This window comes from Triticum aestivum, chromosome 4B (assembly GCF_018294505.1).
Source record: "Triticum aestivum cultivar Chinese Spring chromosome 4B, IWGSC CS RefSeq v2.1, whole genome shotgun sequence".
Taxonomy (NCBI): domain Eukaryota; kingdom Viridiplantae; phylum Streptophyta; class Magnoliopsida; order Poales; family Poaceae; genus Triticum; species Triticum aestivum.
In genome coordinates, this window is record NC_057804.1 from 24,040,012 (window position 1) to 24,054,354 (window position 14,343).

Consider the following 14,343-nt stretch of genomic DNA (forward strand, 5'->3'; position numbering starts at 1 on the left):
CTGCCAAAAACAGAACAGTCTGTAGCAATCTGTAACTAACGCAAACTTCTGGAACTCTAAAAATTCTACCAAAACTAGGACGCACTAGAAAAAAAATTTATTGAACAGCATAAAAAATAATCAATGCAAAAGCTCGTTCCTGTGATTTATTGAATTTTTTCTCGTGAGCACAAAGTTTCTGTTTTTCAGCAGAATCAAATCAACTATCACCATAGCTTATCCTATAGGTTCTACTTGGCACAAACACTAATTAAAACATAAAACCACATATAAACAGAAAGTAGAAACAAAATTTAGCACTAAACAGGAACAAAAACAAAGAACACAAAATAAAATTGGGTTGCCTCCCAACAAGCGCTATCGTTTAACGCCCCTAGCTAGGCATAAAAGCGAAGATAGATCTAGGTATTGCCATCTTTGGTAGGCAATTCTTCAATGAGGCATCTACCTCCTTTAGAATTTTCTTTCTTCCTAGTAATTGTCAAATTTTCAGGCAAGAGATCGAAAAATTCATCTATAGCAAATGGTTCCTTAATGATAGTGAAAAGATTGGGATGAACACTTATAGATTTAAGATCCGCGGTTTCCGTACTAGAAGATTCACCCTTATTCTTAGGTACATACATAATCTTAGTATTTTTAGTAGAAGAACTTGGAGTGTTTTGAACGGAAGAAAAGGCGGTTCCCAAGTTGGTGATGATACCCTCAAGTTTATCGATTCTAGTAGAGTCTAGATTTATTTTTTCATTAACTATGGGTTCTTTTTCTTTAATATTTTTCAAAGTCATTCCTACCTTAGATCCATATTGGGTAATTTGATTGTGGATCTTTTTATCAAGATTTTCAATAGATTCAACGGTAGCAACTTTATTTTCAATAGCTTCAAGCCTTTGCATAACATGCTCCAAAGTTAATGTAGTTCCATTAATCAAAAGGGGTGGTGTGCCAAATATATCTATTAAAGCATTATAAGAATCAAAAGTATGGCTACCCAAAAAATTCCCTCTGGTAATGGTATCAAGGATATATCTATACCAAGGATTAGCACCTAAGTAAAAATTGCGAAGGAGAACTGAAGTAGATTGCTTCCTGTTAGATCTATTTTGAGCATTGCAAATTCTATACCAAGCACCTTTCAAATTTTCTCCCTCCCTTTGTTTAAAATTTAGAACTTCATTCTCGCGAGATAATGGAGAAGATAAAGAATTAGACATGACGACAAGCAAGCAAGCACACGGACAAACAGAAGGGCAAACGAAGAAGGCAAAAGAGAAAGAGACGAGGAGATTGGGAAAGAGAGGGCAAATAAAATGGCAAGGGTGAAGTGGGGGAGAGGAAAACGAGAGGCAAATAATGTAATGCGAGAGATAGGGATTGTGATGGGTACTTGGTATAGTTAACTTGCTTGCGTGAGCCTCCCCGGCAACGGCGCCAGAAATTCTTCTTGCTACCTCTTGAGCACTGCGTTGGATTTCCCAAAGAGGAGAGGATGATGCAGTAAAGTAGCGTAAGTATTTCCCTCAGTTTTTTAGAACCAAGGTATCAATCCAGTAGGAGACCACGCATAAGTCCCTCGTACCTACACAAAACGATAGCAACTCGCAACCAACGATTAGGGGTTGTCAATCCCTTCACGGTCACTTACGAGAGTGAGATCTGATAGAGATAATATTTTTGGTATTTTTGACAGATAGATGCAAAGTAAAAAGTAAAAGGCAAAGTAAAACAAAGCAAGTAAATAAAGTAATGGAGATTGATATGATGAGAATAAACCCGGGGGCCATAGGTTTCACTAGTGGCTTCTCTCAAGAGCATAAGTATTCTACGGTGGGTGAACAAATTAATGTTAAGCAATTGATAGAAAAGCGAATAATTATGAGATTATCTAGGTATAATCATGTATATAGGCATCACGTCCAAAATAAGTAGATCGAAACGATTCTGCATCTACTACTATTACTCCACTCATCGACCGTTATCCAGCATGCATCTAGAGTATTAAGTAAAACAGAGTAACATTGTAAGCAAGATGACATGATGTAGAGGGATAAATTCATGCAATATGATAAAAAACATCTTGTTATCCTCGATGGCAATAATACAATACGTGCCTTGCAACTCTTTCTGTCACTGAGTAAGGACATCGCAAGATTGAATCCAAAGCTAAACACTTCTCCCATTGCAAGAACTACCAATCTAGTTGGCCAAACCATAAAGATAATTCGAAGAGACTTGCAAAGATAACTCAATCATACATAAAAGAATTCAAAGAAGAATCAAATATTGTTCATAGATAAGCTGGATCATAAACCCACAATTCATCGGTCTCAACAAACACACCGCAAAAAAGAAGATTACATCGAATAGATCTCCACAAGAGAGGGGGAGAACATTGTATTGAGATCCAAAAAGAGAGAAGAAGTCATCTAGCTAATAACTATGGACCCGAAGGTCTGAAGTAAACTACTCACACTTCATCGGAGAGGCTATGGTGTTGATGTAGAAGCCCTCCGTGGTGGATGCCCTCTCCGGTGGAGCTCCGGAACAGGCCCCAAGATGGGATCTCGCGGATACAGAAGGTTGCGGCGGTGTAATTAGGTTTTTGGCTCCGTGTCTGATCTGACGGGGGTACGTAGGTATATATAGGAGGAAGGAGTACGTCGGTGGAGCAACAGAGGGGCCATGAGGCAGGGGGCGCGCCCGGGGGGGTGCGCCCTCCACCCTCGTGACCACCTCTGGCACTTCTTGGAGTAGGGTCCAAGACTCCTGGATCACGTTCGGTTGGAAAATCACGTTCCCGAAGGTTTCATTCCGTTTGGACTCCGTTTGATATTCTGTTTCTTCGAAATACTGAAAAGGGCAAAAAACAGCAATTCTGGGTTGGGCCTCCGGTTAATAGGTTAGTCCCAAAAATAATATAGAAGTGGAAAATAAAGCCCAATATAGTCCAAAACAGTAGACAAAGTAGCATGGAGTAATCAAAAATTATAGATACGTTGGAGACGTATCAGGCGGCAGCGGCCGACGCGATGGCTTCATCCCTCGTGTCCGCCATGTGCCTCCAGTCCTTCCTCTTGGCTGACTCCTTTGCCCGATGTTCGGGCGTCAGCACCTTCTTCGGCTTCGGCGCGGCGGCCTTGCGGGGGGCGCGTGGCTTGCCTTTGCCGAACGAGGCGAGGGAGGCGAGGCCGGAGGTGGCGTCGAAGTCGAGGTCGTCGTCCATGCCGGGCGTGGGGCAGAAGTGCGCGCGGGCGGGAGGGAGGGTTTTGGGGGGAAATGGTGGTGGCTGCCACCGATCGGTGGGCCCGGGAAGAGGAGTAGGCGCGCGCGCGTCCGTCTCGTGTCCGCGCCGACGCAAATCCGGCTCAAAATTGGACCGGGAATGGGTCGCCAGGCGGATGCCAAGCGGATGCGTGTACGTTTGGGTCGGCGCATTGGGCCGACTTTTGTGTCTGCGTCGACCCAAACAAACGGCGGCAGACGAAATGAGTCGCCCCATTGGAGTTGCTCTAAGATGTGACACGGAGCTGACTTGTCAACAGCACGTTTCAATTTTATTCCCAACGGGACTAGGTTTTTTTGCCGTGACTCGATTTTTTTTGGTCGTGACTCGATATAACAAGCCAAACGAGCTAAGAGCATCTCTAGCCAATCCCTTAAAAACAACTTCACAAAAATTTCTGTTTTCAAAAGTGAACCACATATAACCGAATCCTCGAAGTGAACGAGTTAACTCCCAAACCAAGCTCAACTCTCTCAAATTTACTCGGCCACGGCTACTTCTTGATAAATCGGTCTCTCCCAACTCCCGCCCGAGGCGCCTCCTCTTCGTGCCACCGTCGCCAATGTCGCCACAGGTCCCGACTTCGACAGGAATGGAACTGAGGGATCTCCTCCGCAACCCCATTGGTCACACCGCCATCCGCACCGAGGAAGCAACTGGGGACAAACATTGTGGTGCGGACCGCCATGTCGTCAACAAAAGCGAGCGGCGGCCGCGATGACGACCGCTCGCCCTCGCTTGCTCCGCCCAGCGGCAAGGCGCGGAAGGTAGTAAGGCCCTCACCGAGACGGATGTCATACAGGGAGGAACCCTTGGAGCTTGGGACAGAAAGAAAGCAGGTTTTGCTTTTGCTTCTTCGAGCTACCAAACTCTTTCGTCAGGTGTGGGTCAAGTTCCCTCATTATTGCTTGACTTCCCCTTTGGGGCGCGAATTTATTCATGATAACAGTATTTTCTATTACTCTCTTATTGGTGGATTTTCTCCGCTTAATTTCAAAATTTACCCAGCCTTTTGAGTACTAGGATCTCCCCCTTATCCTAGCAGATCGGTACCCAGACCATATCCTTGGGCAGCTCAGATGTATCTATCTTTTCGTTCAGATCACATCATCTCGAGCGCGGAATCTTATTAGTGGATCAGAAGACTATGGTGACCCGTAGATCTTTGGTCCTCAACGTGGTCTATAACACAAAAAAAACATTCTTTACAAGATAGGGTCGTTCACATGAAAGAAAATACAAAATCCATTCTTCATGGTCGGGCGCATTTCTCCAAATCCTCCAGGATCACAAGTAAAACGCTAAGCAAGGGTGGGGAGGCTGCGAGCTCCACGTCGAACAGAAAGAAGCAAGCAGGGGGTGTTGCCGTAGCGCGCCAGAGAGCAAGCGTAGGCAACCAAACAAAATAAAGCTACAAAAGTAGCTAGCTAGCGTTTATCACATTTAGTAATGGAAGCAATCCTTGGTACGAGCCTCTCATCAAAAATGGTATTTGCTGCAGAGTTTATGATAACATCCACTTCTTCCGCGATCTCTTTGGCTAACTCAGGAGCAATGCCGATGTTGGGCTTCCCTGAAATTACCAACGACTGGAACCTAGTTGCTTAATAGTACAAAGCTGTGGTAGTTTTTCCCTTCAGAGCCACTCTGCCTCTGCCTGCACGAGATGCAGATTTTTCGCAGTGAACCTCGTCATCGCCGCCTCATCGCTCTCCTGGGTGTCCCGCTTCTCCAAGAATGACACACTATATTCATCGACGGACCGATGAAGTCCACCTCCCAAAATTCGATTTTCTGGAAGTTCATCTCGCTCTGAATCAATCGGATTCAGTCCTTAGGCGGCGACGACGATGGAGGTGGCAGGAATAGGGCATTACAACAACCGGTTCAGCAAATGGGGCACTGTGGCAACAGAACGATGCAGGGATCACATAATCACGGATGCGGCAACCACAGAATCACCCAGTTTCAAACGGATTTGGTGGCGGCACGTATATTTGCAACAAGTGGTTTTTAGGCTGAGCAAACTATAAAAATAGGGCATGGAGGATCCATGACAGGCTACCTTTGTGTGGCAATAGAATCTGTGAAACTACAACAGTCCTCATAATCTTGTGAGATAAACAAAATATGTTAGAAGTTTCATTTGTCTGGTGGTGCACTTAAGGCCAAATTGTTGGTGATCCATTTTGCAAGATTTGAACCACTCAAACCGGTGCTGCACTTGTGGCAGGCATATTTAAAGGGAACAACGGATTACAGATGGCAAGCTCTCAAAACCACACAAGAAATGAAGTCGCAACACACCATATTTAAACTCCATATTTATAAACCTGGTGCCATGAAGGTAGATCCAACATCAATACAAGGAAATACTCCCAAGACAACAGAGACCACAAACTAGGGTAGGTAATAGACATAAGCTGTGGCATAGGTTCATAATATTGCCAATGAATTATTTAGGAGATATATATCATCATCATCATGACTGAAAACAGGCTCCGACCAATTAAGCCCCAATCAAGCAAAGATAGTAGCTTAAAGAGTTGCACCAGCTCCTGCTCCTCCACGGCGGCACTCGTTCAGCATGTCGAGGTAGAACTGGCACTTGCTGATGTCGCTGCCGTAGTGGTTGATGCACTGCAATAAGAATGAACAGCAGTTAGTCCACATGAGCACAAATGTACACAAGTGATCACACAAACAGTAAGTACACAGTGCTCCTCCACAGCATGCTGAAGTAACTTAATTTCTACTACCTCCAAACCAAAATGTATGATGTTTTTGCAGTTCAATTTGAACTGCTAAGACATCTTATATTTTGGCACGAAGGGAGTATGTGCTAACGTGCAACAGATGTTGGAGAGAAAAAAACAGACAAATTAGTTGTGTAGCATCTCCGTTCCTAAATATTTGCCTTTCTAGAGATTTCAACAAGTGACTACATACGGAGCAAAATGAGTGAATCTACACTATAAAATATGTCTACATACATCCGTCTGTGGTAACCATTTGAAACCTCTAACAAGACAAATATTTAGGAACGGAGGGAGTAGTTCTTTAAGAGACTATTCCAAACTATAAAAACATAATAAGCATGAACATCATTCTTTAAGTGTCTAATCCAAACAATCAAAATATGAAGCATGTCAACAAATGAGGGAGCGGGAGGGGTTGAGGGAGGCATACATCTTGGAAGGCCTTGGAAGGGTTGCCACACTTGTCATCAGCAGCGTTGTCCATTGGAGTCATAGATGCAGCAGCCTCACCGACAACAGTCTCATGCTGAATGGTACGGGGACCCATCACAGCATCAACAGCCCTGTGCGCCATAGCACTGCCAGTACCAAAAGCCATGCCTGAAATATTTGGACAAGAAAATGTTAGTGTCTGCACTGTGAGACTATGTATACTGGCCTTCATTGCAGTTAGAAGTGAAAAGAAACCAACCCTGAGCAATAGTGGACCCAATTCCGCTCATGATACCACCACCGCTGCTCTGGGTAGTAGCAGGTGGAGGAGCTTGACGGGCTGCAAAGAAAGCAAAGCGTAAATGTCTACTAGCAGTCACACAGAGGCAAAAAATACTGAGTAAGAGCAGATGAAGAACAACATCAGATTGAATAGTTTGTCATTTCAGATGAAATCAATTTATGCAGGATGACATAATTACCTGGCGCTGGTGGGTTTCTCACTGGAGCAGCACGTGGAGCAGGGCGGGAAGATCTTCCTGTTAGGAAACGGCAAAAAGTGAGTCTACCAGGAATATAAATATCAAGTAAATATGTTTTAATCGATGGAAACTATAACTACAGAGACTACAGTTGCCAACAAGATTCACTAGAGAAAATGGGTAAATTTCAATTATATAGGATTAGTTTGGCATTGGATAGCATATCACAGAAGCAACACAAATCTGAGAGAACGACCTAGAACAAGATGATAAATATGTGACAGATAAATTATGCTGAAACCAGTGACTAACAACAGCATGTCACTACAACATTTGTACGCAATAATAAGTTAATGTTAAAATCATTCTAAGAAGGGATGAACAGAAAACACATCCATTCCCTCAAAAGATTACATTTGTTATGTGCCCCCTGTCTGAACCAAATGCAGATATACTAATAGCAGCAGATGGTTATTCAAGAGGCACATCACTTTGCTAAACAAAATTGTAAGTTCTGTAGAAAATTAAGAGACCAAAACCATGAGTGAAACTATGCTACATCAAAACTAATGAAACAAACAAATAGAGTACATCAGAGCTAGTTCACTTAGGATGAGACCGATGAACAAGAGCTACACACACTGAAAACGAGAATGAAGGAGTACACAATACAATGTGCAAGACTGCTCAAAAGAACAGCTTCTTAAAAGAAAGATGTCCTGTTATGAAAAGCCTAAATGATTGAGACACAACCATTTCTATATGCCCCCTAACTAAACCAAAATAGTATGCATAACTATAATGGCTACTCAAGAAGGCAAGTAACAGGAAAAAGACTAAATTAAATAATCAATTGAACAGCCTAGATACAGTCTGGACACAGCACTTAAATGGAGTACCCAAATATTGAACCATGATTATAGAGAAACAAAAAAGCATAAAACTTCACAAGTTAGAGAATGAAGTGATGTCGAGGACTTCTTAGGACTCCTAGATAAGATAAATAAGGTTCCCACAATAAAATCCAACAGAATAATCGCTATATGCCCCTTAACTAAGCCAAGATAGTATTTACAACCATAATGGCTACTCAAAAAGGCAAACATCACAAACTTTGTAAACCAATCAATTAAAAAATTAAAACAGGTCAGCTACTTTGACTTAATTGGAATATAGAATGCAGGAAGAAGACAGTTATGAAATGTCTAAGGCTGCTTGGGGAGCACATCTAGTTAAGACAGATGAGTTGCACCCTCAAATGGCCTGGATGAGCATCAGATGCTCATTTCATATGTGCCTCCTAACTAAGCCAAGACAGTATAAATGACCATAATGGCTACTCAAAGAGGCAATGGTGTAACCCCAAATGGAAACTACAAGCCATACAACATGTACAATAAAAACCGATCTGGAACACATGTAATCCTAAGTATTACAGGACCCAACATACAAGAGCAAGCGTCAAAATATTAGCCATAGAAAGCTGTATGAATCCATCTAAGAAAGGATCTACAAAAACTAGCATCCTCTTCATATATAAATAAAGAAAGGATTCAGATTTGTATATGCCCCTGTCTGAACCGAACGAGAATGTGAATCTGCATCCAATTATTCGAGGGCAATGCATCTACTACCAATGATCAACAGAGAGACAGTCCATTCATAAAATGCATAAAAGTGGCAAATTGCAGATGTGAGCCTATATGAAACCCGGCAAAAGAAGGGTCGACATGAATCAGACCCCTGTTAAGAAAACACAAACGGGTAACAATTTGTTCTATGCCCCTGTCTGAACCGCCTGGGAACGGGAATCCGCAGCCAATTATTCGAGGGCAATCCGCTCTCTGATGAATTCCTACAGAAATGCATCAATCTCACAACGGAAACCTACGCAACATCTCCCACAGATCCAGCAATTTCCGCACCGAGACGCGCAAACCAACCGCACTACCACACATCTAAACACCCACAACAAATTAACTCAGATGCACGTATTTGTCAAACCCGTTCGACCTGAGGACCAAATCTACACGCCAACGGCAGATCCGAGGGACGCCCTACGAGAGCCCGCGAACGCGGAACCATACATAGAAGATGGGAGGCGGGGAAGGGGGCGGAGCAGGTACCTCCTCCGCTGCGGCGAGCCATGGCGGCGGGTGTGGCGGACGGCGGGAGGAAACCCTAGGCTGGAGGCGGCGGCGGGAGGGGGGAGCGGATGAACAGGAGGCCAACGGATCAGAATGGGGACGCGCTGAGGCGGACCGAGCCCTAGGGCTGGCCTTTTATAGCCGGAGAGGGGCCGCGAGTGTGGATTTTTATTTTCTTTTTTCTTTTCGCTCACCATCTTCTTGCGAGGCACGCAAGCTGACGTGTGGGGCCTCGAATGGGGTTGGTCTCGATGACGGGTGGGGCCGTGATGCGTGGTGTGGCTAACGGGTGACGACCGTTTCTTTTTCCTTTTTTTGTGCGGGGAGACTGGGTTATTGTTCCTCCGAACACTCTAGATCCCACCGGTTCGCTCGGGCCGTTCACGCACGAGAGATGATCGGGTTTTTTCTCTGCGGCGAAGAATAACGAGGGACTGCGTGTGGCCTGGAGAAATCAGATGAAATTTCAGTGAGATTCAAATAGTTGGAATTTTTTGCTTGTATTCCCTCCGGTCATTTTTGCTCTGAATGTAAGTTATGTTTGAAGTCAAGGTATCTCTAATATGACTGAACTTATAGAAGAAATATCAACATCCACGATGCCAAATCAATATCATTGGATTCGTCCTGGAATGTGGTTTCATAATATATTTGGTATTGTAAATGTTTATGGTTTTTTTATCAAAAAATGGTCAACAAAGTTTGACTTCACACGAATCTTATACACGGAGGAGTAGGTATCTATCTACATTTTTTTTCTTACGGGGGTCTTTCTATGAATCTGTCTACACGATGTTCAAGGCACATAACTTCTCCATTGGGTCATATGAAAACACGGAAACAAAATGTGCAATATCCTTGGTTTAGCTTGTTGGTCATACCGTGAAGTTGCAGGGTCGTGTGATCTCTCGAGCATGATGTGTGCGGAGGAGCCGTGAAACGTACTCGAGGAGCTAACAAGAGAGGTTTGGTTGCTTGCTCGCTCTCTACCATTACTGACATGGTCGACACTTGGCTGAAGGTGATGCATCGTCCTGTCCTTTCCCCCCTTGCTGGTGTTGGTTAGGTGCAAGGTTGTTGTGACAACGGCATGAAGATTTGATCCTTACATGGAAAATATATACGTCGTTTGTCATCGGCCTTGTTATATTTCAGTGACTAGTATTGTTATTGTGATGGTTGTTGTTCTGCCTTGCTTTTGTCTCAATGGTCTTAGTAGAAAGTATGCTTGTCCTTATTGGATTATGCGAGTGCGCTTGTTACCCGAGTACTATAACTATTTTTTTATTGTTGATGTGCTCGTTGTTTTCATAAAATGTGGAGCCGGACGAGATCCTATCTTTATGTTGCAACACTAAGAGAGGGCCCGTAGAGAAAAGAGATTGCATCCAACTCCCTCCAAATCTTAAACATGTCACTTCAGATACAAAATTCAAATGCAGTGTCATCCTCGTGCAACCGACAACCTCGCCTGGAACTCCTTGTTATCACCTTCTCCAACATGATTTATCACCATCATTGGGGTGAGGGACAAAAGGGCATCACCTTGGAGTTTGAAGAAGGCTCGTCGTAATCGCTTGCTTGCTTGATCTAATGTTATGATGGTCGAGGCTAGTGTAGCAACATGAGATTGAACGAAGAAGGCCCAAGATAGCTTTAAAAATGCAGACTCGGGAGATAACGGGCTCGATCTCTTCGCATCCTCCCTTCCACCTTCATGACAATGAAGACAGAGGAGTGGAATCCGTCCACCGTGGAACTACTTCTTCAACGATCTTATTGAGGGAAATAATTGTGTGCCTTCTGTTCGGAATGTAGTAATTTCAAAAAAATTCCTACGCACACGCAAGATCATGGTGATGCATAGCAACGAGAGGGGAGAGTGTGTCCATGTACCCTCGTAGACCGAAAGCGGAAGCGTTATGACAACGCGGTTGATGTAGTCGTACGTCTTCACGATCCGACCGATCCAAGTACCGAACGTACGGCACCTCCGTGTTCAGCACACGTTCAGCTCGATGACGATCCCCGGACTCCGATCCAGCAGGGTGTCGGGGATGAGTTCCGTCAGCACGACGGCGTGGTGACGATGATGATGCTCTACCGGCGCAGGGCTTCGCCTAAACTCCGCGACGATATGACCGAGGTGGAATATGGTGGAGGGGGCACCGCACACGGCTAAGGAACGATCCGTAGATCAACTTGTGTGTCCTAGGGTGCCCCCTTGCCCCCGTATATAAAGGAGCAAAGGGGGGTTGCGGCCGGCCCTAGGAGGAGGCGCGCCGGAGGAGTCCTACTCCCACCGGGAGTAGGACTCCCCCCCTTTTCCTAGTTGGATTAGGACTTGGGGGGAGGGAAAGCGGAAAGGGGGGCGCCGCCCCCCCCCCCCCTTCCTTGTCCTATTCAGACTAGGGGGAGGGGCGCGCGGCCTGCCCTGGCCTGCCCTCCTCTTCTCCCTCATGGCCCACTAAGGCCCATTAACCCCCGGGAGGGTTCCGGTAACCCCCCGGTGTTCCAGTAAAATCCCGATTTCACCCGTAACTATTCCGAAGTCCAAACATAGGCTTCCAATATATCAATCTTTATGTCTCGACCATTTCGAGACTCCTCGTCATGTCCGTGATCACATCCGGGACTCCGAACAAACTTCGGTACATCAAAACTCATAAAACTGTCATCGTAACGTTAAGCGTGCGGACCCTACGGGTTCGAGAACTATGTAGACATGACCTAGAACTATTCTCGGTCAATAACCAATAGTGGAACCTGGATGTTCATATTGGTTCCTACATTTTCTACGAAGATCTTTATCGGTCAAACCGCATAACAACATACGTTGTTCCCTTTGTCATCGGTATGTTACTTGCCCGAGATTCGATCGTCGGTATCCAATACCTAGTTCAATCTCGTTACCGGCAAGTCTCTTTACTCGTTCCGTAATACATCATTTCATAACTAACTCATTAGTTACAATGCTTGCAAGGCTTAGGTGATGAGTATTACCGAGAAGGCCCAGAGATACCTCTCCGACAATCGGAGTGACAAAACCTAGTCTCGAATTATGCCAACTCAACATATACTTTTGGAGACACCTGTAGAGTACCTTTATAATCACCCAGTTACGTTGTGACGTTTGGTAGCACACAAAGTGTTCCTCCGGTAAACGGGAGTTGCATAATCTCATAGTTGCAGGAACTTTGTATAAGTCATGAAGAAAGCAATAGCAACATACTAAATGATCAAGTGCTAAGCTAACGGAATGGGTCAAGTCAATCACATCATTCTCCTAATGATGTGATCCCGTCAATCAAATGACAACTCATGTCTATGGTTAGGAAACATAACCATCTTCGATTAACGAGCTAGTCAAGTAGAGGCATACTAGTGACACTCTGTTTGTCTATGTATTCACACATGTATTATGTTTCCGGTTAATACAATTCTAGCATGAATAATAAACATTTATCATGATATAAGGAAATAAATAATAACTTTATTATTGCCTCTAGGGCATATTTCCTTCAATCTCCCACTTGCACTAGAGTCAATAATCTAGATTACACAGTAATGATTCTAACACCCATGGAGTCTTGGTGTTGATCATGTTTTGCTCGTGTGAGAGGCTTAGTCAACGGGTCTGCAACATTCAGATCCGTATGTATCTTGCAAATCTCTATGTCTCCCACTTGGACTTGGTCCCGAATGGAATTGAAGCGTCTCTTGATGTGTTTGGTCCTCTTGTGAAATCTGGATTCCTTTGCCAAGGCAATTGCACCAGTATTGTCACAGAAGATCTTCATTGGTCCCGATGCACTAGGTATAACACCTAGATCAGAAATGAACTCCTTCATCCAGACTCCTTCATTTGCTGCTTCCGAAGCAGCTATGTACTCCGCTTCACATGTAGATCCCGCTACGATGCTTTGTTTAGAACTGCACCAACTTACAGCTCCACTGTTTAATAAAAATACGTATCCGGTTTGCGATTTAGAATCATCCGGATCAGTGTCAAAGCTTGCATCGACGTAACCCTTTACGACAAGCTCTTTGTCACCTCCATAAACGAGAAACATATCCTTAGTCCTTTTCTGGTATTTCAAGATATTCTTGACCGTTGTCCAGTGATCCACTCCTGGATTACTTTGGTACCTCCCTACTAAGCTAATAGCAAGGCACACATCAGGTCTGGAACACAGCATTGCATATGTGATAGAGCCTATGGCTGAAGCATAGGGAACTCCTTTCATTTTCTCTCTATCTTCTGCAGTGGTCGGGCATTGAGTCTGACTCAATCTTACACCTTGTAATACAGGCAAGAACCCTTTCTTTGCCTGATCCATATTGAACTTTTTAAAGACTTTATCAAGGTATGTGCATTGTGAAAGTCCAATCAAGCGTCTTGATCTATCTCTATAGATCTTGATGCCCAATATGTAAGCAGCTTCACCGAGGTCCTTCATTGAAAAACTTTTATTCAAGTATCCTTTTATGCTATCCAGAAATTCTATATCATTTCCAATCAACAATATGTCGTCCACATATAATATTAGAAATGCTACAGAGCTCCCACTCACTTTCTTGTAAATACAGCCTTCTCCAAAAGTCTGTATAAAACCATATGCTTTGATCACACTATCAAAGCGTTTATTCCAACTCCGAGAGGCTTGCACTAGACCATAGATTGATCGTTGGAGCTTGCACACTTTGTTAGCTCCCTTAGGATCGACAAAACCTTGCGGTTGCATCATATACAACTCTTCTTCCAGAAATCCATTCAGAAATGCAGTTTTGACATCCATCTGCCATATTTCATAATCATAAAATGCGGCGATTGCTAACATGATTCGGACAGACTTAAGCATCGCTACGGGTGAGAAGGTCTCGTCGTAGTCAACTCCTTGAACTTGTCGAAAACCTTTTGCAACAAGTCGAGCTTTGTAAACAGTAACATTACCGTTAGCGTCAGTCTTCTTCTCGAAAATCCATTTATTCTCTATTGCTTGCCGACCATCGGGCAAGTCAACCAAAGTCCACACTTTGTTCTCATACATGGATCCCATCTCAGATTTCATGGCTTCAAGCCATTTTGTGGAATCTGGGCTCACCATCGCTTCTTCATAGTTCGTAGGTTCACCATGATCTAGTAGCAAGACTTCCAGAATAGGATTACCGTACCACTCTGGTGCGGATTTTACTCTGGTTGATCTACGAAGTTCAGTAACAACTTGATCTGAAGTTTC

At 44.0% G+C, this 14,343-nt stretch overlaps 1 protein-coding gene and 3 non-coding genes across 4 annotated transcripts; all 4 read right to left on the bottom strand.

Annotated features, from left to right (window-relative positions):
* Window positions 1–5,592: 5,592 nt before the first annotated feature.
* On the bottom strand, window positions 5,593–9,246 carry LOC123090703 (uncharacterized protein C6C3.02c). The gene is made up of 5 exons (XM_044512033.1): window positions 9,083–9,246; window positions 6,957–7,013; window positions 6,734–6,814; window positions 6,473–6,642; window positions 5,593–5,923 (listed from the first exon to the last, which is right to left on the bottom strand). The coding sequence occupies exons 1-5, from the start codon at window positions 9,102–9,104 to the stop codon at window positions 5,822–5,824; spliced, it is 432 nt and encodes a 143-aa protein (XP_044367968.1). The 5' UTR covers window positions 9,105–9,246; the 3' UTR covers window positions 5,593–5,821.
* Window positions 7,308–7,443, bottom strand: LOC123095437 (small nucleolar RNA snoR138). Its single transcript, XR_006446270.1, has one exon. It is a non-coding gene; the product is annotated as a small nucleolar RNA snoR138 (small nucleolar RNA).
* LOC123095413 (small nucleolar RNA U19) lies at window positions 8,156–8,271 on the bottom strand. The gene has a single exon (XR_006446254.1). It is a non-coding gene; the product is annotated as a small nucleolar RNA U19 (small nucleolar RNA).
* Window positions 8,438–8,579, bottom strand: LOC123095436 (small nucleolar RNA snoR138). The gene has a single exon (XR_006446269.1). It is a non-coding gene; the product is annotated as a small nucleolar RNA snoR138 (small nucleolar RNA).
* Window positions 9,247–14,343: the final 5,097 nt, after the last annotated feature.